The sequence below is a fragment of the Aspergillus pseudoviridinutans genome (assembly GCF_018340605.1).
Source record: "Aspergillus pseudoviridinutans IFM 55266 DNA, scaffold_6, whole genome shotgun sequence".
In the NCBI taxonomy this organism is placed as follows: domain Eukaryota; kingdom Fungi; phylum Ascomycota; class Eurotiomycetes; order Eurotiales; family Aspergillaceae; genus Aspergillus; species Aspergillus pseudoviridinutans.
Window position 1 is genome coordinate 1,370,325 of NW_025091286.1, and position 20,299 is coordinate 1,390,623.

Genomic DNA, 20,299 nt, shown 5'->3' on the forward strand with positions numbered 1-20,299 from the left:
AAGAGGCATGGTTGATTGAAGGGGGGAAGACTACCGCTCGCCACGCGATCTGGTGCTTTTAGCTCCAAACTGATGATTTTGTATATATCATAGCAATTCGATAAATCACGACACTTTTCACGTACAACGACTATGAAATTCCCAGGCGCTTATGAAAAACATGTCATTTTTATGTCTTTTGATATACTAGTCAAAATATTGACTCAAGTTGTAGTTACACCGCCTCCTGGCAGAGAGCCAGGCATGTGGAATTGATCGCTCAAGTTACCACTGCTCTCTTCCCGCGTCATGCTGCGACTACGGAGGTCGCCAGTTTCAATATTGAAGCTGCTCGTTCGAGAAGCAAGGTCAAACGGCGGCCGTGTGCCCAATAGTGCCCCAAACCTGAGCACCTCTGGCTCGCGAGACGACTCCTCGTGACGGGCAGACACGCTCGCATCCGCCGCTGTGCTACTCCGCGGCGCATTAGAGCCAGTTTCCGAATCATCGCCGGTCCTTACGCCTGTTCTGCCCATGCGAGGCCAGAGGTCCGGCAGTCCCACGACCTGGACCCGAGGTTCAACAACGCGCTCCTCAAACCATGCATGAACACGGGCTTCGACCAGCTGAGCGACTTTAGGCACGTCCTGGAGTCTGCTACGAGAGCCGATCAACGACCGTACGGAGAGATCAAGTCGATAGTCTGGAAGAAAGGAGAACGCAACGTTGCTTTTTGGACTGGTTTTCGGCGGATTTTCACCACTGGGTTCCTCAGAGGAGCCACCTGCGCGAGAGTGACTTCCACCAGTCTGTCCTTCGCGCTTTGAGCGTCCATTCGTTGTTGTCTCGGCGGTAGGGGGAGATGGCGAATGGGATGGAGTGTCAAGTGGAGATGTGGAAGCGGGGACGAGTGATATGCAAAGGGTCCCGGAGAAGCGGACAACAGAGATGGAGAGTGCCACGGGAAGGATGGCAGAGCATGGCTTCGGATAATTGAGAAGTAGCTGCGTCTCGATGGCGATGGAGAGGTTGTCATCGCTCAGGTCGACGTCCATCAGTGCCTGAAGGCGCCCGCCATCAGAATTTGGGTCATCAACAGCAATGATCCGACAATTGCTGAAGATAGGAAACTCCTCCCCCAGAGATATGTCCGTCACAGTAATTTTATCTATAAATGATGGCTTCTTTTCGGGGTTATTCAGGGCCGCCGTTAGCGAGCTGAGGATTGATGATGTCGGCGAGTCCTTCAACAGATATGCCGTTTGTCTGTACTGAGCAATTGTCTGAGCTATGAGAACATTGAACCAGTCCAGTGATTCTGGCTGGTGTGAAGAATGGTGTATCCTGTGTCGTCCATGTTTCGAGGGATTGGTGGGGATTGCACTGTAGTAGGTCTTTCGCAGGATGGAGCGGGTGTTGGTCGCGGAGGACGGTACCGGACGGAGGACGTTCGAGTTAGAAGGCTTTTCTCTCAATGTTCTTGTGCTTCCATCGTGCTGTGCGCTGCTGTAAATCGAACTGGAACGTCGATGAGTAGTCGAACGATGAGAGAGGCCGCGAGACGGCGGAGGCGCTGCTTCGCCGAAGATGAAGAACTTGAGGAAGGCAGCAATGAGAAGAACGACGGAGAGCTGTCCCAGCAAGAACCCTTGTGTAAATGATAATCTACACCCACTTTATCAGCTATTCAAAGCCTTAACCAATAAGGGACAGTGATCTTGACGTACGAGGACTGAGGAGGGATAGGCGTAGGGTCGTCTAGTTCAGTGTTGTCAGCCTTGGTTCCAGCTTCAACAAGGACCGGAATCAATCGCACTTAGCTGAGAAGACATTTTCAGCTGCTGTGTATGTTATCTGGTGTTTTCCATAGCCCCATTGCTACAACAAGCGACACTGCAATTGAAGATTTCCAACGGGTTGGAAGATCAAGATCAAGGTCAAAAAAGAATGACGAATGACGAATGATGGACCCTGTCGGCCTCGGCCAAGGCTAGTCTAAGACGGAGAGCTGCTTATCACATCCATATCGCTATTGGACTCCAACATGACCCATGAGCTCACGCCGCTGTGTGAGGACACGTTGAGCTTTCGCATTCACACATGTTCGATCGTTAACAATCTGTATATATTACCAGCTGGCTGGTTCTGCCTCTCTTTGTGCTCATAATTGATATGCCCGCAGACTGAGTCCTGCGCTTACAAATACTCCAAACTGAACGGGAATATTTGTCTCGCACAATGTACTATCCGAGCATTAACTCATTGCTACTATGGCTTCTATGCTTTGCTCCCCTGGGGCTAGCATATGGCAGATCTTCGGAATCACCCCCTGGGCCAAATGCCATACTCCTCTCGCGAGTACAGTCGCTGACGCTCCGCGCCAATCGTCTCACATCCTCTCGCCGTGTTTCCCCGATTCCACAGTTGACATGCGTGGGACCCTCAAAGAGCATCTGTGACAAGTACAAGATAGAGACTATGCGATGCACGAACGCTGGATACGACTACGACGAAGAAGATGTCCAATGGACTTGCACTGCGCCACTTCCGGAGGAGTTCATGTTGGGCGCAACAGATGTGATCTGCGAGGGATACCGAAATGCCGATGACAAGTGGGTGTTGAAGGGTAGCTGTGGTGTCGAGTACCGGCTACTGTTGACGGAGCGCGGAGAGAGGCGGTTTGGCAAAATACAAGAGGATGATCTGCGGTCCATTCCGCGTGCGACAAAAGGGTGGCGCCGTGGCATTGACGCTCTCGTCGACATGATTTTCTTAGGATTCTGGGCTGCGGTTCTCGTTATGATTCTATGGCCTATGGTACGCTCCTGTTTTGGGCTGCGAAGTCGTCGAAGAAGGCCCAATGTTGGGCGAGGTTGGGGCGGATTTTGGGGAGGAGGTGGGGGAGGTGGTGGCGGAAGAGGAGATGACTATGGGCCTTACCCTGGGCCACCTCCTCCATACAGCAGCTTTCCAGATAGTAGTTCATGTTCATCGCAGCCAGGGTGGAGACCGGGCTTTTGGACCGGTGCTGCGGCTGGCGGCGTGGCTGGCTACGAGATGGGTAGGAGAAGCAATCGGCATAGCGACAGACCGTCATCTTCTAGAAGATGGGATGACCAAGAGCCTCGGAGGGAAAGCAGCACACGGCCGCGTTCCCCTCCTCGGTTTTCGGCTACCACGGAGAGTACGGGGTTCGGCTCAACAAGACGAAGATAATGCTTAGAATAGCGGACATTAGAATTGATTTGTTCGCCCCCTAATTCCGCAAACTGTAGTAACCTACCTAGACGCTGCATGACGAAGCTAGCATGTGTAAGACAACCTAGTTATGACATTACGCTCCCATAAAGCGAGAAGCAACACCGATAAGAGCCACTCAGGTAGACCGCAGAAAAGGCACCAGGCCGTGATCGTGGTCCCATCTCAAAGCCGCGCGACACAGTAACAGTCCTAAACGCCCACCCCCGCGAATTTCTATCTAACTCCGAGCCACCAAAGCGCTTAAATAATCAAGGAAAGTCATCAATCGTGCCAATAACTTCTTCAGTTCCGCCTCCCATAGCTTTCATTGCCTGTCTTTTGTTGTTTCGTTTGCCCTTTACGGGCACGTTATTGGCGTTATCCAGCCCTGGTGCAGTACCACCATCAGTCGTGCCGTCTGGATTGCGAAGCAAATCCTCCTGAGCCTGCTTTTCCTTTGCGTGTTGTTCCTCAATCCGTTTCTTCTCTTCATCCAATTCTTGCTGAACCACTCTGGGGTCATCGTACACAGTGTTGGTCATTTCCGAATACGTCGTGATATCAATCGTTTCCCGGGGGCCCAACAGCGTTTCCTTAATTCGTTCTGGAGCGCGCCGCTCCTCGTTGTTGAATTTCAGCTTGATCTGACGTCTCGACCTCCCAGGGAACAGCTTGCTGATCATCATGAAATCGGTGCCAAACATTCGCAAGCCTCTGTAAAATAGATCCGTCATCTCTTCATCCCATGATTCTGTCTTGGACCGTTTTCCCCATGTGGCTTGGTTGATCTTCCGAGTAAGAGAGCTTTCCACCACATCCTCTAGCTCCCCCGCATTTCTCGCCGCATCTGCATAACGATCGACCTGAAGGGAAGCGGCATCAAGCACAATCTCTCCATTCACGATTCGCATCACAGGACCGGCCTGTGGTTTCTTGTCGACAGCGATATCGGGTTCCGCTGCGGGGGATGCAACATCCGCGTTCGGTTTGAGAGGGACTGGCGTTTGGCTCTCATCCTCTTGTTGAGCTCGCTTGCGTTCCTGCTCAGCGAGTTCCATGTTGCGCAATTCAGTTTCCCGCCTAGACATTTTCCCGGTTCGTAAATCCTTGCACAATTCCGACATTTTGACTACTGCTGGAGCGATTTCAATGAGATCCGCTCCTTCCGGTGTCGGCTCGCGCTTTTTGCGAGAGCGCTGTTGCTTCCTCGTCACCTTGCCCGCGGCATCCTCAACATTGGAGATGCGGCTCGCCCTTCTGACTCGCGACTTCGACGCTCTTCGACTCTGGTCGGCGTTTGCTTGCGATTCAACTCCGTCGGTAACTTCTGTAGTTTCTTCAACCGTCGGGGGTTGGGTAGATGGCGGAGTAATTACATGGGATGGTGAAAGAGTAGGACGGGTGGATGTTGTGGACGATTCTTGAGTCAGCTTCAAGCGCTTCGATGGGCGGATCTCTGTAGCGGTCTCAACGGGTGGAAGGTTCTGAGAACTAGCCACAGGTGTCGAGGCGTCATCGCGGCTCACAAGGTTTTGGGGAACTTCGATACTTTGAACAATTTCTCTTTGCTTCTCAGGTCCATTCGCCTCGAGATTTGTGGGAGAGCGTTCGGTATTGGTATCATGATGCGCGAGAGATTGAGATGGCGCAGGAGCTTCTTCAACAGTCACGCGCCGTGTGGGAGCCGAGAACGATGCCTTACGCTTCGAAACGGGAATGGGAATGGCTGTCACAGATTTGGATGGTATTGAATCGGGTCTCGGGGCCCTCGACGACTCGGCGACAGGTAATTGAACATCAGCGGCAGATGGGACGGAAGGCTCCGGGACCGTAGCAGGAGGCGCGGGCTCGGCAGGAGCTTTATCTAACGCCGGTTGAGCGTTTTGAGTAGTAGATGTTTGTGAAGCGGTACTATGTCTTCGCGGAGGTGCTGGGGTGGTAGAGGGAGCCGGAGGGGCGCGTCGGACGGGCGCCTTTGGAGCAAATTTCTTGCCCGACTTATCTGAAGACGGAAGCGGTCAGACGATGCAGCACGTTGTAGAATGGCAGGATTCAACACTTACTGATGACAGAACTCGAAAAAGATTTCATCCTCACAGCTCAGCATAGCTGGATAGGAAAAGAGCCATCAAATTCCAGGCCGATAACAGAACCGATGCGGTGGATGGATGGTCCAGCGAATATACGTAGAGGGTGACATGCAGAAGTCTAGATGCCGGGTGTTCGTCTGAACTCTGGGGGAAAGTGGGCTCGGTCACGTGGGAGGCGCTAGGCGACGCTAAACCTCCCAGGCCGAAAATCCTCCTGGCTTCCCAAGTCCTGCTTATCACAACCATCTGCACGGCTGCGCCCTTCAACGTCACTCAGAATTTGTTGTGACCTACACGGGCGGGTACTGCTGCAGTTATTGCTCCAGGCCAGTTGCTGTTCAGTGGTGACGGCCTTCATCAACTTATGTCTTTCTAGCCACTGATGCCGGCCACCGAAGCATCTCCCGTCGCATGTTCCGAGTCCGGTATCGTCAAGATGGAAGACCGGAAGAGACCTGCTACTCATGATCCCAATGATTCTACCCCACCATTGAAGAAGCAAGCTACTTCTGTCAATGGTGGTAGTAGACCGCACCCAGATGCCGATATGCCTTGGAAAGACGACCTAGACGTGAGTTGCCAACGTTTGTTACTGAACCTTCAGTTTGTAGCAGGGGGGGTCTTTTCTTTCGATCCACTTAGACTTCAGCTGAAGATTAAAATGAGATTGATGCTGACTTACTCTCCGTGGCAGCGATTCCAAAAAGATGCGATATGGCGGCAGATGCAAGAGTATAAACGTGAGAAGATGTCTCTGGAGACGAAACTCAAGGAGATGTCGAAAGCTACGGCCTATCATAATGACCATTTACGTGTAATTGATGCCTGGTTCAATCAGGTAAGTATCCTCGTGCATCTTCCTTGCAGCGGCAGAGTCTCACAGCTCTTGTGATAGTTAATTGATGAGGTCAAAACTCTCATGGGCGCGTCGGATGAAGATAAAGGTAGGCATTAACTTGGCTAGATCATCATTTTGAGGTCGGCTCGCTAATATTCTTCTAGATCGGCCTTCGTTTCGAAGCTCGCTGTTATTCGAAAATATGCAAGACTTTGAGAAGCATCTCAAATCCCGGTCAGATGATATACGTGCCATTATTACTCGGTTGCAATCGTTCTCCACAAACGCCCCTCCAGAGGTTACAGATTTGCAGTCCCAACTTGCGAAAAAACTGGCCGAAGAAAAAGGCACTATTGCCGAACTTGAGAAAGCTTTGGCCGAGAAACAGCAACTGGAAGAAAGCCTGGAGGCAGCGTCATTACGGTACATGGTGGCTGAGAAGAAGCTCGACCGGGCACGAAGCGTGACTGTCGCAAAATTAGAGAAGCAATATCTCCTGGGTGGTCAGCGACCTGGCGGCGATAGTGCGTCTGGAAATCGGGAAGAACAGTCACCTGTCAACGGTGTGCCCTCGAGCGTCGAACGCAACTCCGAGTTGGAAGAAGCGCATAAACAGCTTGTGGCTGTTTCGGAGAAGCAAAAAGAACAGTTGCAAAAACTGGAAGCTGAGAATGCAAATTTACTGAGCCAGATCACGGAATTGAATATCAAGGTAAGGCGCTGATGGTCAGCTGTGCGAACTGCTGCTAACTGGATGTTGATGTAGCGCACGAAGCCCACCGACGATGATTATGCGCATACGGACTTGTTCAAGCAACTACGATCCCAATACGACGACGTTGTAAAACGAATCAACCACCTGGAAGCAACAAACATACAACTACGTGAAGAGGCTGCAAAGTTACGATCGGAACGGACTGCATATCGCAACCAGGTGGACGAGGAAACCCAGAACGTTATTGCCGAGAAGGAAGCGCAGTTGATGCGAGCTGAGACTGACTTAGCCCGAATTCGGAACGCCCGTGACGAGCTCTTGGCTGATCAGCAGATGCGCAAGGCCGCGCAAGAACAGGAGAAAATTGCTACAACTAAGGTTCAAGAACTTGCGGATGCTGCGCAGGCCCGGATTAATGCCCTGGAATCTGAGGTAGAAAGGCTCCGCTTGCAGCTTGACAACACGAAAGCCGCGCATACAGAGATCGACGATATTCCGTTGGAAGAACTTCGTGCGAAGTATCAGAATTTGGAGCGCCAGTATTCCATGCTCAACACTGAGTTGACGTCGATGCAGACCGCCTGCAAAAAGTACTCTTCATTAGCTTCGCAAAAGGTTGCAGATTTCAGCGCTTTAGAAGAGAAGGTCGCCCGATTGACTGCTGAAAAGTCGAAAGCGGACCAAAAGTATTTCGCTGCAATGAAAAGCAAGGAAGCACGAGAGTTGGAAGTTCGAACTTTAAGAATGCAGAACTCGAAGAGCTCAGATATTGTCTCGCAACTAAAGGAATCGGAGGCAACCACTCGCTCTCTATTGGCCAATATGGAGAAGCAGGCTAGTGAGACGAAGGAAGCATTGAATTCGATCATCAGCAAGCATCATTTGGCTCAACAGCAAATCGCGGAGAATAACATTGTTATCGACGGTCTCAAAGCCCAGCTCAATGAGCTCAAAGCCCTCTCGGTGTCGAAGGATTCGTCATTGGCGAGCGCTTCAAGCGCCTGTCGTAAGGCCGAGACTGAGATTGAAAGCCTGAAAGTCACCCTTGCCGATACCAAGAAGAGCCTTGAGAATTGGAAGAACAAGAGTTTGGGCAATTCATCGTCGGAGTATGAGATGTTGAGGGTAAGTCTTTCCGGCCCATGTATAAGGGGGACTGATACTAATTAATTGCCATTCCAGAGTCTTGCACTTTGTACTGTCTGCCGCAGGAATTTCAAGAATACTGCAATCAAGACGTGCGGTCACGTATTCTGTAAAGAATGCGTGGAAGAAAGACTTACTTCTCGCTCTCGAAAGTGTCCAAATTGCAATAGATCATTCGGAAATAATGATCATATGCATATCACGCTATGAGTCCGCTCGGCAATCGTTGAGTTTCCGAGTTGGTCCGCGGTCCAGTTCAAAATTTACATTCGTGTACCATACTTTTTATTGCCCTTCTCGTCCTCCCGATTTTTCCCCTAGCTCTTTTATTACCCTTTTTCTTCCTTTTTTCTCTCGTGTTTTCACACAATCATGGAAGGTTCATGGTGCGGTGTTTTTGCTCTACAAGGTTTAGCAGGATAGGGTCTCACTGGGGCCGGCGTTTTGATTTGCTCTTACGCTTTTCGAGCAAGATTTCCTGTTGCATAACGATCTGACCAGACATGGTGGTGGTCAAGTCTTCGGCTTCAGCTCTTTTTTCTTTACGCCATTTTCCTTATGTCTTGCTCTCTTTCAGAAGGAAGAGAGACTGTTTGGATACCCACTCTGTGTTCCGAGTAGCACCGGTGGTGGGGAGCCGGGATGCGAGATGTAGGATTACCTAGGACGAGATGATGAATGCACCATGCTCATGGGGTCATGGCCTTAATGATGTCGTCTGGTATTTTGTGGTAGACAGTTCTCTGTGTAGGTACTCGAATGTTACGAATTGAATATTCTGCTATAGAGAAGCTCATGCCGCCCTACCCAGAGGTCTAAGGGAGGGACGATCTGGCCCGCATCCTCTACTGCAGTGTCCCATTCCCGGTCGATTCGTTCTAAAATCATAGCTTGCAGGGCCTTGCTGGCTAGGACGCTTTGCGCCTGATATGGCCCCATCACAGATGCGCGAACTGCAGCACTGAGAACTGCTTTGGCATGATTCAGCATGAAAACATACGCCGTCTGCCGGAGATCGACACCCATAGCGAGGCACACAATGCCCCAAAGAGGTGCAAGATGGCCTTTCGGCCCTAATTCATCCGCAGTGCCAACCCAAGATTTGAGAGCGTCGGAGAAGCTTTCAATCATTTGCACGGCCTTTGCAGCGCCTGTCCCACTGACAGACGGTCCCGAGGCGTATGCGCTTCGAAATGCTCGCTCCCAGACGCCAAGTAACGCCCTTCCCTGGGCGACACTCGCCCTCTGAGCAACTATACAAGGCGTCGAAGCATCCAGATCGTTGTCTAGTGTCTCTAGTTCTCCCGGGTTCCTATAGGCTGTAAGGACATACGGGAGAGAGGTGCCTGCGATTGATGCAATTGACAGTTTGAGGAAGTGATGGAACGATGCGATTGTTGTCACAGAGCGAGGCAAAGGTTTATTGTGGGCTAGGTAGGACTCCAGACCGCTGGAATAAGCAAAGGAGCCCAGTGGAAGGGCAGAATCTGACAGTAGAAGTAATGCATGGTTTGGTGAAAGAGATAGTTCGTCTATTTCGATGTCAGTCTTCAGGTATGACAATCATTGCGGTTGCAGAGATGCCGTCACGGACCATTGGAGGGTAATTCCCTGTGACCATCTGGGCGGGCTAATGTGAGGCGTGTGCGGGCATTGCGCAAGCGATACTCGAGATCTGCAATCTCTTTCTCCAGAGCTTGTATACTGTTCTTACCATTCATTCGGGCATTCCTCAAGGTGTCAACAGAGAAAAGGAGGAGGACGATGTTTGCGCGACGAGCTCCTCCATACCATTTGCTCCAAAGGATAAATAATGCCCGCTTCTTATCTGAAAGACCCAAATCCACTGATAAGCTCGTCCGAACATCGGAGGTCCCCGACTCCGGCGGTGGATGTGGGCAGAAAAAGGCGGGTCCGACAGGAACAGTGTAAGCAATAATGGTCCGATGCGAGCTTCTGATCGCTTTTCCGCACGTTGATACTACCCTCTGGCATTACATCATGCGATTACTCTAGACCAAGAGCTTCTACTGACGAGATCAACTTTATATTATGTCAGGAAAGCGTCTTCTGGATGCTATCCAATTATTCAATGTCGCCAAATCAGTTGCGACGAAACACCTTACGCTGCGGCAACGGCAGCTAGACATCTTTACACGAACGTCTTCCCTCACCAAGGGAATTCAGAGGCAGACTGAGGGTTTAATACTGACAGCCCAAGCTGCAGCTGCTCTAGCAAAGCGATTCAATGAACCTTCTCCTTCCGAAGCTGCGCCGAAAACCCAGCCCACAAGCACGCCCACGTCCTCGCAGCCAACAAATGCGGAAGCCCGTTCAGGTCTCTCTCCGGACGAAGCGAAGAAAGCTCAACGACAGGCCGAATTTCAGATCCCGTCATCGGCTGCCGAGCACACTGTGAACAATGGCTCGAGTGCATTGAATGTCAGCGAACAACAGGATGTCTTTTATCAGCGTTCTCAAGAGTCGACGCCGGGATTATCGGGGCTTCCTCGAGTGAAGCTGCCAAAGACCATCAACGACACACAAGTGAACGTGGATAGCTCTCTTAATGCGGACGTCTTCCACTCGCCTGTGAACACTGAAAAGTCTGTATCTGAGGATGTGTCAGAGGAGATGATGAAGGAAATTTTCCACAGCCCCAAGGTCGCCAGACTACTTTCCAAGAAAGCACCCTCGGATATAAAGAGTCCGGATTGGAGAGCTAAAGGCTTTTCCGAGAGTTCGGTCAGTCGAAGGTCACCCTCGGCTCCTGTCGAGAATGTCAAGCAAACTGACAAGGAAGACATGGAAATGATTGGGGCCAGCATTGCTGAAGATGTTGCGCTGGTGCGTCACCTAGTCGTGTAAAACGGCACAAGACACATATTGACATTGTTATAGAAAGATCACCAGATCACAGCGGAGCTCAAGCATAGCGATACCTATAAGATGACTGAATCTCGAGTCCCGTCGTCGCGGATAGGTAGATTATGGGAATACAGTGGACTGGCTACCTCGATGGCCTTTGGAGCCGTGGGTGAGGGACTGCGAAGGATGACTGGGAGCAAAGAAGACTATGCTGGGTCTATCATGTTCAGTCCTGGAAACATGGAACGACTGGTGGCCAAACTCTCAAAAATGCGAGGAGCCGCCCTCAAACTGGGGCAGATGTTGAGTTTTCAGGGTTAGTACTCGAAATGATTCATTTATTTCATTTGTGGTGAAGACTAACTTCCTTCAGATAACAAAATGCTTCCAGAGGCTATTCATCAGGTTTTACAGCGAGTGCAGGATCGAGCAGACTATATGCCAGCTTCGCAACGAGACAAAGTCTTGGCTGATAATCTTGGACCCAACTGGCGGGATCTTTTCTCCACGTTCGATGAGGTTCCAATGGCAGCAGCTTCGATTGGACAAGTTCACGGAGCGGTGCTCAAGAGGACGGGCCAGCCAGTTGCCGTCAAAGTCCAGTATCCGGGTGTTGCTGACTCCATTGACTCCGACTTGAATAACCTTTCTATTCTTCTGACGGCATCCCGTCTTCTTCCGAGAGGTCTTTATCTAGACAAGACGATCGCAAACGCACGGACGGAACTCGCGTGGGAATGCGACTACATCCGAGAAGCCGAGTGCGGCAATCGTTTCAGAGAGCTCGTAAAGGACGACCCCGTTTTCTTGGTTCCAGAGATCATCCCGGAGGCTTCAGGAAAGCAGGTCCTGACTATGGAACGTTTGGAAGGCATTGCAGTCACCAAGATCCACGACTTCACCCAGGCGCAACGTGACTGGATCGGCACGCAGATTCTACGCCTATCCCTCCGCGAAATCACCGAGTTCCGCTTTATGCAGACAGATCCCAATTGGACTAATTTTCTCTACAACGCGGAGACCAATAAGCTGGAACTTCTTGACTTTGGTGCCTCTCGCGAATACCCCGTCGAATTCATCTCGAAATATATCGAAACACTTATCGCAGCTTCTCGCAATGACCGGGAACGCTGCCACAGCCTCTCCATCGACCTGGGCTATCTGACTGGTCATGAGTCAAAGGCCATGGTAGACGCTCATGTTTCTTCGATTCTCACCCTTGCCGAACCGTTCATGGATTCCTCGCCAGACGTCTACGATTTCCGCAATCAAACCATCACTGACCGAGTCCGGAGTTTGATCCCTGTTATGATTCGGGAGCGACTTGCACCTCCGCCCGAGGAAACCTACAGCTTACATCGCAAGCTCAGCGGAGCATTCCTGCTCTGTGCGAGATTGGGAAGCCAAGTACGATGCAAGGAGCTATTTGCAGACGCGATCCAAAAGGCGGGGAAGTCCGGGCTCGACATTGGGTTGACTCGGAATTAGATCAGGAGGGAGCATCGTGGTACGTGAAATATTTTGCCATGCTATGCATTACTATAGAAGGCCAAAGTCTACTGTTGTACAATAGACCATGTAAATTATAGCATCATATGACATATCAAGACGCATGACGTAGAAAACAAGCTTGAATTTGCAGTTGCTATGAGCCTCAGGTCTATGTCTGTCCTTCAAGAAGTGGTTCAAGGGAGAGCATTGACTTGTATGTCTCGTGGGAGGTGGGGTATATCTAGAATAGCAGCAATAGGCGTTGACGCGGAGGGTTTGACGCTGAATAGCTCCACCAGACTATCCTGTCCTTTCTGAACATGAGGTACCAGTGCAGCCAATGATGACAGAATCACTTCTGATGAGTAGGGATATCCGTGAACGAGCCTATTGAAAAGACTTGTGCAGCTCTCAAGCACTCAGTTAGGTGTATCATGTGCTCATATCGTTTTGCACGATGCATATCCTCAACGAAGTCGTTCTCAATGTTCCTGCATTGAAAACATGATTTCAAGTCTCTGATGGGAAGTAAGCCCTTTCAACAATAGAGAGTACACCCGACATCTGAATGCCTCGGCATCCATGCTTGAGCGGTATCCTGTGATATGAGTATCGTGATATAAGCGCTAAGTTGACGACGGCGGGACTTCAAGATTTCGAGAGTACTGCATGCAGGCTGATTTCAAAGCAGCCTATCGCAGAAATACTACCTACGATATTTGATGAAAGTGTGTGCAAGGCAGCCTGGATTAGGCAAACTTCCACGGGCAGGAGAGAAACCGAGGAAAATGAATTCCGCAGTGCAGATGAAATGATGGCGCCATGATTATTAATGAGCTTTTTGGATGATGGTGACAAGGCCATAATAACTATGACTCTATGAGGATGGATGATTGGATCGGGGAGATTTAGATGCGCTATGCGAGGAATAGTTGCGCCTTTTCTGACCTTGTTTCGTTCTACTTGAAGCGGTGTATCTGTATCTGTAAGCATCCAGGAGCCAAGAGGATGATTCGTAATAATGACGGTGACAGATGCATTTAGATATGATGGATCTCAAAAAAGGGGTATACCACGTCAGTGCACCATATCGGAACCTAAAGAAGATGCATGAATTGTAACCTATCAACTGTCAGGGAGCGATCAATTATAATGCACGATTCAAGAGAGCCATGCGTGATGCAGCTTTACTCGGCAGTTCATGTAAAAACAAAACAACGACCCGATACCCGATGGATCTCGGCGACTTTTCAGGGTTTCGCTTCAAAAGTTCCACCCATCCAATCATCACAACGATTCATCTGGAATTCTGAATCATATTACCTTGTGATTCGTATTTTCTTTGTTGATTGCTGTCTTATTTTCCTCTTTGGGCCAGCTCCACCGTCTCCAAGCTGGTCTTATATAAGTGGCTGAAACGAAGTGATTGATTGATAATCAGTCAACAACGGTTCCTATCTTAATTCAGACGTCCCAAATTATGGCTTCCTTATCGAAAGTTCGAGACGCACAGAACATGCCCGACTAGATGCCCCTAATTAGGCACGCATTGTGATCAGTGCGTCTTGGAAACCCACCTCACAGTCGCCAGTGACCAGGTATCACCGTCATAGCTATCAAAGCAGATACTGAAAGGTAACTAGTAATGCGTCAATGGCTGTCCCGAGGGCTCTCTTCCCTGTGAGCCAAGGCCTCGATAATCTGACACGAGGATCTGTCTTCACTTAATACTAAATACAGTGGCCTGGAAACGCCGAGACCACAAAACGGAAAAGGAAAGAGGCGTGGCGTCAGCACTAAGCTTGATGTTAATTTAACACCGTTTGCTTATCTCCGACTCATGTGGGTCGCAATGGTTAATGACATAACAAATATGAAATAACTACTCCAACTCTGAGAAAAGGTTAGACCACAGTGAGTAGAGAGTCAATATTGCATACTATAGTCTGCAATTAAAGCTCTGCCTAATTGTTTCTTCTAATGTGATAATGTGATAATACTGATACCAACTCGTAGGTGCAGTATGTAAATGCTGCTGCTGCAAAAAAAGAAAAGTGGAGTCCTTAGGGATCGGGCTTTCCCGAATTTTTGCCAGAATCGGCTGCATGTCGCTTAGGTAATTTATTTCCATCCAATCATAACCTCGGAATTTTGCCGCGACTCATGTTGGATCGTACATAACTCATTATGAGTCAGGAAGATTCAGGCTCCCAGCCACTAACTTGGGCATTTTGCATGAACGAAATCGATGGAAACCCGGGGCCCACTTCTGCTTCAACTTCTCAGGTCTTCCTTGTCTTCTGAGAACTCCACGGTCCACCACTCGGCTGTAATTCTTATCCGATTGATTATTCACTTATCTCCGTCTGGTTCTTCCATGACTCCCCATGAGTCTATACTAGGTGGACCCTCTTTTGCGCAAGCCTTACAAATCAACCTTTTTTTTCCCCTTTCGAATCTTGATGTCGCTAATGAACTTTAGTAATACTCTGAACCGGGGAGGATCATCGATATATAAGTCTCGATGCAATGATGCCCCCGATTCTGGATCTCTCACTGTCGCTTTGTTGTTCGGTGCCGTTGCTGTGTTTCCTAAACCCTCTCCACTCCTGGTGTTGGACTGTTATCTCCTCGCCAAATAGTGAACGGTGAACGGTATTAATCAGTTTATTCTGTTTATTCTATTGTTAATCTCACATCTATATCTTCTCCTCAACCCTTCCTTCGGTTTCCTGTACATACCTGCCTTCGACCTTCTGTTTGTCAGTCCTGGTCGAACAGAGGAATCTACCATCTATTGAGCCGGTTCCTCTCTGAATATAGGTCGAATACTTCAGCCTGCACAATATAATTCACATATCCATAGTTTACAACAAGAAGGTATACACATCAACAACGAGATGGCGGACGGCTCTCGTCTGCCAGAATCGTCAACCAACACAGCAATGGAGAACAGCAGCCACGAGCACACGCAGGTCTCCAGTCCAGATGCGGAGACTGTGCACTCGTCATCCGCGACAGCAACCTCCTCTGAATTGAGTCTCGATGGCCGGTGGGGAGAGCGGGATCAAGGGGAGCCTGTTTCCCGCCGTGGCGCCATGGAGGATTATGAGGATATGAGGAGGGAACTGACCCAAGTCAGTCTGAGGCGAACGCGGTCGGTGGGAAAAGATGCCCATCGATTGCGATCCCGGGCCTCCGGGCGAGCCAATCAAGTTCACGACGAAGAGAAGGCTCTCGACGAGGAGGATTCGACAATCGATGGGGACGACTACCGGGGTGGATTCGATCTCAGCGAGTTCCTGATGGGTGGTCATCTGGAACGGCGAACGACTGCAGGAGAGCCGGCGAAGAAGGTCGGTGTCATCTTCAAAAATCTCACGGTGAAAGGTGTCGAGACCGGAGCGTCCTTTGTGCGGACGTTGCCGGATGCTGTTGTTGGCACCTTCGGGCCGGATCTGTACCGAATCCTCTGTGGCTTCATCCCACAATTGCGCTTTGGGAAACAGCCTCCTGTGCGGGATCTTCTCCATGATTTCACCGGTCTAGTCCGAGAAGGCGAGATGATGCTGGTTCTGGGCAGGCCTGGTGCTGGTTGCTCCACCTTCCTGAAAACCATCGCCAACGACCGGGGTGCCTTTGCCGGTGTGGAGGGTGAGGTCCGGTATGGCGGTCTCTCTGCCGAAGAGCAACTGAAGCACTTCCGTGGCGAGGTCAACTACAACCCGGAAGACGACCAGCACTTTCCGACCTTGACCGTGTGGCAGACCTTGAAGTTTTCCTTGATCAACAAGACCAAAAAGCACGACAAGACCAGCATTCCCATCATCATTGACGCTCTCCTGAAAATGTTCGGCATTATGCACACTAAGAATACGCTTGTTGGTAATGAATATGTCCGTGGTGTGTCTGGAGGCGAGAGAAAGCGTGTCAGTATCGCCGAAACCCTGGCGACCAAGTCGTCGGTTGTTTGCTGGGACAACTCCACCAGAGGTTTGGACGCCAGTACGGCTTTGGATTATGCCAAGTCTCTCCGGATCATGACCGATGTCAGCAAACGTACTACGTTTGTTACCCTCTACCAAGCCGGAGAGAGTATCTACGAACTCATGGACAAGGTTTTGGTCATTGATTCTGGACGCATGCTCTACCAGGGCCCTGCGAACAAGGCGCGCGAGTACTTTGTAAACCTCGGTTTCTACTGCCCAGAGCAATCGTATGTCTCCCTGTCTCGCAAACTTTTGAAACTTGTCGTTTGCTAACCCGCTGCTAGGACAACTGCTGATTTCCTTACTTCAATTTGCGACCCTAACGCTCGTCAATTCCAGCCCGGTCGAGAGGCTTCTACCCCCAAGACACCTGAGGAGCTTGAGGCTGTCTTCAGAAATAGTGAGACTTACAGGAGTATCTGCGACGAGGTGGCTAGCTATGAGAAGAAGCTTCAGGATACGGATCAGGAGGATACCCGCCGCTTCCAGAAGACCGTTGCCCAATGTAAGTTTGCGGCACCCGCTAGTACATCCCTAGCAAAGACTAATCCTCTTCAGCCAAAAGTAAGACAGTGTCAAAGAAGTCCAGCTACACTGTTTCCTTTGTTCGTCAGGTCCTGGCTTGCGTGCAGCGTGAGTTCTGGCTCCTGTGGGGTGACAAAACATCCCTCTATACCAAGTACTTTATCATCATTTCCAATGCCCTGATCGTCTCTTCCCTGTTCTACGGTGAATCCCTCGACACCAGTGGTGCATTCTCCCGTGGAGGTGCGCTCTTCTTCTCGATTCTGTTCCTCGGTTGGTTGCAATTGACAGAGTTGATGCCCGCTGTTACCGGACGTGGCATTGTCGCCCGTCATAAGGAGTACGCCTTCTACCGACCATCTGCCGTGTCGATTGCTCGTGTGGTGATGGATTTCCCTGCTATCTTCTGCATGGTCGTCCCGTTCACGATCATCGTCTATTTCATGTCAGGGCTCGATGTGACCGCTTCCAAATTCTTTATCTACTTCTTGTTCGTGTACACCACGACATTCTGCATCACCTCGTTGTACCGTATGTTCGCTGCGCTCTCCCCCACTATCGATGACGCCGTTCGCTTCAGTGGTATTGCTCTGAACGTACTTATCCTGTTCGTTGGTTACGTCATTCCGAAGCAGGCCTTGATCGACGGGTCGATCTGGTTTGGGTGGCTCTTTTACGTGAACCCTCTCTCGTACAGTTATGAGGCCGTCTTGACGAATGAGTTTTCTGATCGCATCATGGAATGTGCGCCGTCTCAGCTGGTGCCCCAGGGTCCTGGTGTCGATCCCAGATATCAGGGCTGTGCTCTCCCGGGGTCTGAGCTGGGTCGCAGAGGCGTCTTGGGTAGCCGGTACCTGGAGGAGTCCTTCCAGTTCACTCGGAGCCATATGTGGCGCAACTTTGGTGTCGTCATCGCTTTCACTGTGCTGTATCTCATAGTCACAGTGCTCGCTGCTGAGTTCCTTTCCTTCGTCGGCGGTGGGGGCGGTGCTCTTGTCTTTAAACGGTCGAAACGTGCCAAGAAGGTGGCCGCCCAGACCATCCAGGGCAACGATGAGGAAAAGGTTCAAAACGTTGGTGACAAGGCTGCGCTGTCGCGCGGAGAGGCGACGTCTGCGAGCAATGGCGAAACCTTCAAACGCATCTCTTCCAGCGACCGAATCTTCACCTGGTCAAACGTCGACTACACGGTACCTTATGGCAACGGAACCAGAAAACTTCTGAATGGTGTCAACGGATACGCAAAGCCTGGAGTCATGATCGCTCTGATGGGTGCTTCGGGTGCCGGTAAGACGACACTCCTCAACACCCTGGCCCAGCGTCAGAAGATGGGTGTGGTGACCGGCGACATGCTTGTCGACGGTCATCCTTTGGGCCCCGATTTCCAACGGGGCACTGGTTTCTGTGAGCAAATGGATCTTCACGACAACACGTCTACCATCCGCGAGGCTCTGGAGTTTTCGGCTCTCCTCCGTCAGGACAGGAACGTTCCCAAACAGGAGAAGCTCGACTACGTCGACCAGATTATCGATCTGTTGGAGTTGAACGATATCCAAGATGCGATCATCGGTTCTCTCAACGTGGAGCAGAAGAAGCGGGTGACGATCGGTGTTGAGCTTGCAGCCAAGCCCAACCTTCTGTAAGTTGTGATCTCAGGCGAATTACTGTGACCTCAGGCAAATTACTGACATGCGTGGACAGCCTATTCCTGGACGAGCCTACCAGTGGACTGGACAGTCAAGCTGCATTTTCGATTGTCAGATTCCTGAAGAAACTCTCTCAGGCTGGACAGGCCATCTTGTGTACCATCCATCAGCCCTCGTCCATGTTGATTCAGCAGTTCGATATGATTCTTGCCCTGAACCCCGGTGGTAACACCTTCTATTTCGGTCCAGTTGGCCCCGGTGGTCGCGATGTGATCAAGTATTTCGCAGATCGTGGCATCGTCTGCCCTCCGTCGAAGAACGTGGCTGAATTTATCCTCGAGACAGCCGCCAAGGCAACAACGACAAAGGACGGCAAGAAGATCGACTGGAACGAAGAGTGGAGGAACTCGGAACAGAACCGCCGTGTCCTGGACGAGATTCAGCAGATCCGCGAAGAGCGTAGCAGGATCCCTGTAACTGAAACAGGATCCCCATACGAATTCGCCGCTCCCACGATGACGCAGACTCTTCTTCTCACGGAACGTCTCTTCAAACAGTACTGGCGCGACCCGTCGTACTACTATGGAAAGTTGTTCGTCAGCGTCATCATCGGTATCTTCAACGGGTTCACCTTCTGGATGCTCGGAAACTCGATCGCCAGCATGCAGGACCGCATGTTCTCCATCTTCCTGATCATTTTGATTCCCCCCATCGTCCTCAACAGCGTCGTGCCCAAGTTCTACATCAACCGCGCCCTCTGGGAGGCCCGCGAGTACCCCAGCCGTATCTACGGCTGGTTCGCCTTCTGCACCGCCAACATCGTCTGCGAGATCCCCGCGGCCATCGTCTCGAGCGTCATCTACTGGCTGCTATGGTACTACCCCGTCGGCTTCCCCACGGACTCCAGCACCGCGGGCTACGTCTTCCTCATGTCGATGCTCTTCTTCCTGTTCATGTCTAGCTGGGGCCAATGGATCTGCGCCTTTGCGCCGTCCTTCACCGTCATCTCCAACGTAAGTACTACGATCCCTACCACTTCCCATCCTCACCCGCTCTAACTCCCATACGACAGGTCCTCCCCTTCTTCTTCGTCATGTGCAACCTCTTCAACGGCATCGTCCGTCCCTACCGCGACTATCCCGTCTTCTGGAAATACTGGATGTACTACGTCAACCCCGTCACCTGGTGGCTGCGCGGCGTCATCTCCTCCGTCTTCCCCACCGTGCAGATCGAATGCGCCCCCTCGGAAACAACCCACTTTAATCCGCCCCCCGGCCAGACCTGCGCCCGCTACGCAGGCAACTTCATCACAAACGTCGCGAAGAACGGGTATCTGATCAACCCGGACGCCGACACCGACTGCCAGTACTGCCCCTACAGCAACGGCGCACAGTACATGGCCACGCTGAACGTACATCACGACGACAAGTGGCGCTGCTTCGGTATCTTCTTGGCCTTTGTCATTATTAACTGGCTGCTGGTTTATTTCTTTATCTATACGGTGCGCGTGAGGGGCTGGTCGTTTGGTATGGGGTATTTGTTTGGGGGAATGGGTTTGGTGATTGATAAGGTCAAGGGGGTTTTCAAGAAGTCTGAGAAGGCATGAGCATGAGGATTATGGTATTGGTTGATAGGACCAGGAGCAAGGAATGAGATCAACTGATCTGAGTGGTCATAAAAGCATTTCCGTTGGATCATGATATTATTTAGCGATATCCCTTCTGTATACATAGAGCAATAATAATGCATTAGACAGCGTTCTTCATAAAGTC

At 50.8% G+C, this 20,299-nt stretch overlaps 7 protein-coding genes across 7 annotated transcripts; 4 read left to right on the top strand and 3 right to left on the bottom strand.

Annotated features, from left to right (window-relative positions):
* Window positions 1-203: 203 nt before the first annotated feature.
* On the bottom strand, window positions 204-1,811 carry mmm1 (ERMES complex subunit MMM1; the record flags this gene model as incomplete). Its single annotated transcript, XM_043304767.1, has 3 exons — window positions 204-1,644; window positions 1,707-1,737; window positions 1,796-1,811. The coding sequence occupies 3 exons, from the start codon at window positions 1,809-1,811 to the stop codon at window positions 204-206; spliced, it is 1,488 nt and encodes a 495-aa protein (XP_043160702.1).
* A 406-nt stretch (window positions 1,812-2,217) lies between these two features.
* Asppvi_008903 (DUF1183 domain protein) lies at window positions 2,218-3,202 on the top strand (the record flags this gene model as incomplete). The annotated part of the gene is made up of 2 exons (XM_043304768.1): window positions 2,218-2,796; window positions 2,852-3,202. 2 exons carry the CDS (start codon window positions 2,218-2,220, stop codon window positions 3,200-3,202), a joined length of 930 nt encoding a protein of 309 aa, XP_043160703.1.
* A 286-nt stretch (window positions 3,203-3,488) lies between these two features.
* Window positions 3,489-5,310, bottom strand: Asppvi_008904 (transcription factor TFIIIB subunit BDP1; the record flags this gene model as incomplete). Its single annotated transcript, XM_043304769.1, has 2 exons — window positions 3,489-5,221; window positions 5,283-5,310. 2 exons carry the CDS (start codon window positions 5,308-5,310, stop codon window positions 3,489-3,491), a joined length of 1,761 nt encoding a protein of 586 aa, XP_043160704.1.
* Window positions 5,311-5,691: 381 nt separating this feature from the next.
* On the top strand, window positions 5,692-8,121 carry Asppvi_008905 (E3 ubiquitin-protein ligase BRE1; the record flags this gene model as incomplete). Its single annotated transcript, XM_043304770.1, has 6 exons — window positions 5,692-5,880; window positions 6,004-6,147; window positions 6,205-6,253; window positions 6,312-6,859; window positions 6,914-7,987; window positions 8,074-8,121. 6 exons carry the CDS (start codon window positions 5,692-5,694, stop codon window positions 8,119-8,121), a joined length of 2,052 nt encoding a protein of 683 aa, XP_043160705.1.
* Window positions 8,122-8,770: 649 nt separating this feature from the next.
* Window positions 8,771-9,729, bottom strand: Asppvi_008906 (urease accessory protein UreF; the record flags this gene model as incomplete). The annotated part of the gene is made up of 2 exons (XM_043304771.1): window positions 8,771-9,540; window positions 9,603-9,729. 2 exons carry the CDS (start codon window positions 9,727-9,729, stop codon window positions 8,771-8,773), a joined length of 897 nt encoding a protein of 298 aa, XP_043160706.1.
* A 331-nt stretch (window positions 9,730-10,060) lies between these two features.
* Asppvi_008907 (protein kinase COQ8) lies at window positions 10,061-12,364 on the top strand (the record flags this gene model as incomplete). Its single annotated transcript, XM_043304772.1, has 3 exons — window positions 10,061-10,855; window positions 10,910-11,192; window positions 11,250-12,364. 3 exons carry the CDS (start codon window positions 10,061-10,063, stop codon window positions 12,362-12,364), a joined length of 2,193 nt encoding a protein of 730 aa, XP_043160707.1.
* Window positions 12,365-15,267: 2,903 nt separating this feature from the next.
* On the top strand, window positions 15,268-20,133 carry atrF (ABC drug exporter AtrF; the record flags this gene model as incomplete). The annotated part of the gene is made up of 5 exons (XM_043304773.1): window positions 15,268-16,583; window positions 16,641-16,861; window positions 16,915-18,520; window positions 18,583-19,540; window positions 19,600-20,133. 5 exons carry the CDS (start codon window positions 15,268-15,270, stop codon window positions 20,131-20,133), a joined length of 4,635 nt encoding a protein of 1,544 aa, XP_043160708.1.
* Window positions 20,134-20,299: the final 166 nt, after the last annotated feature.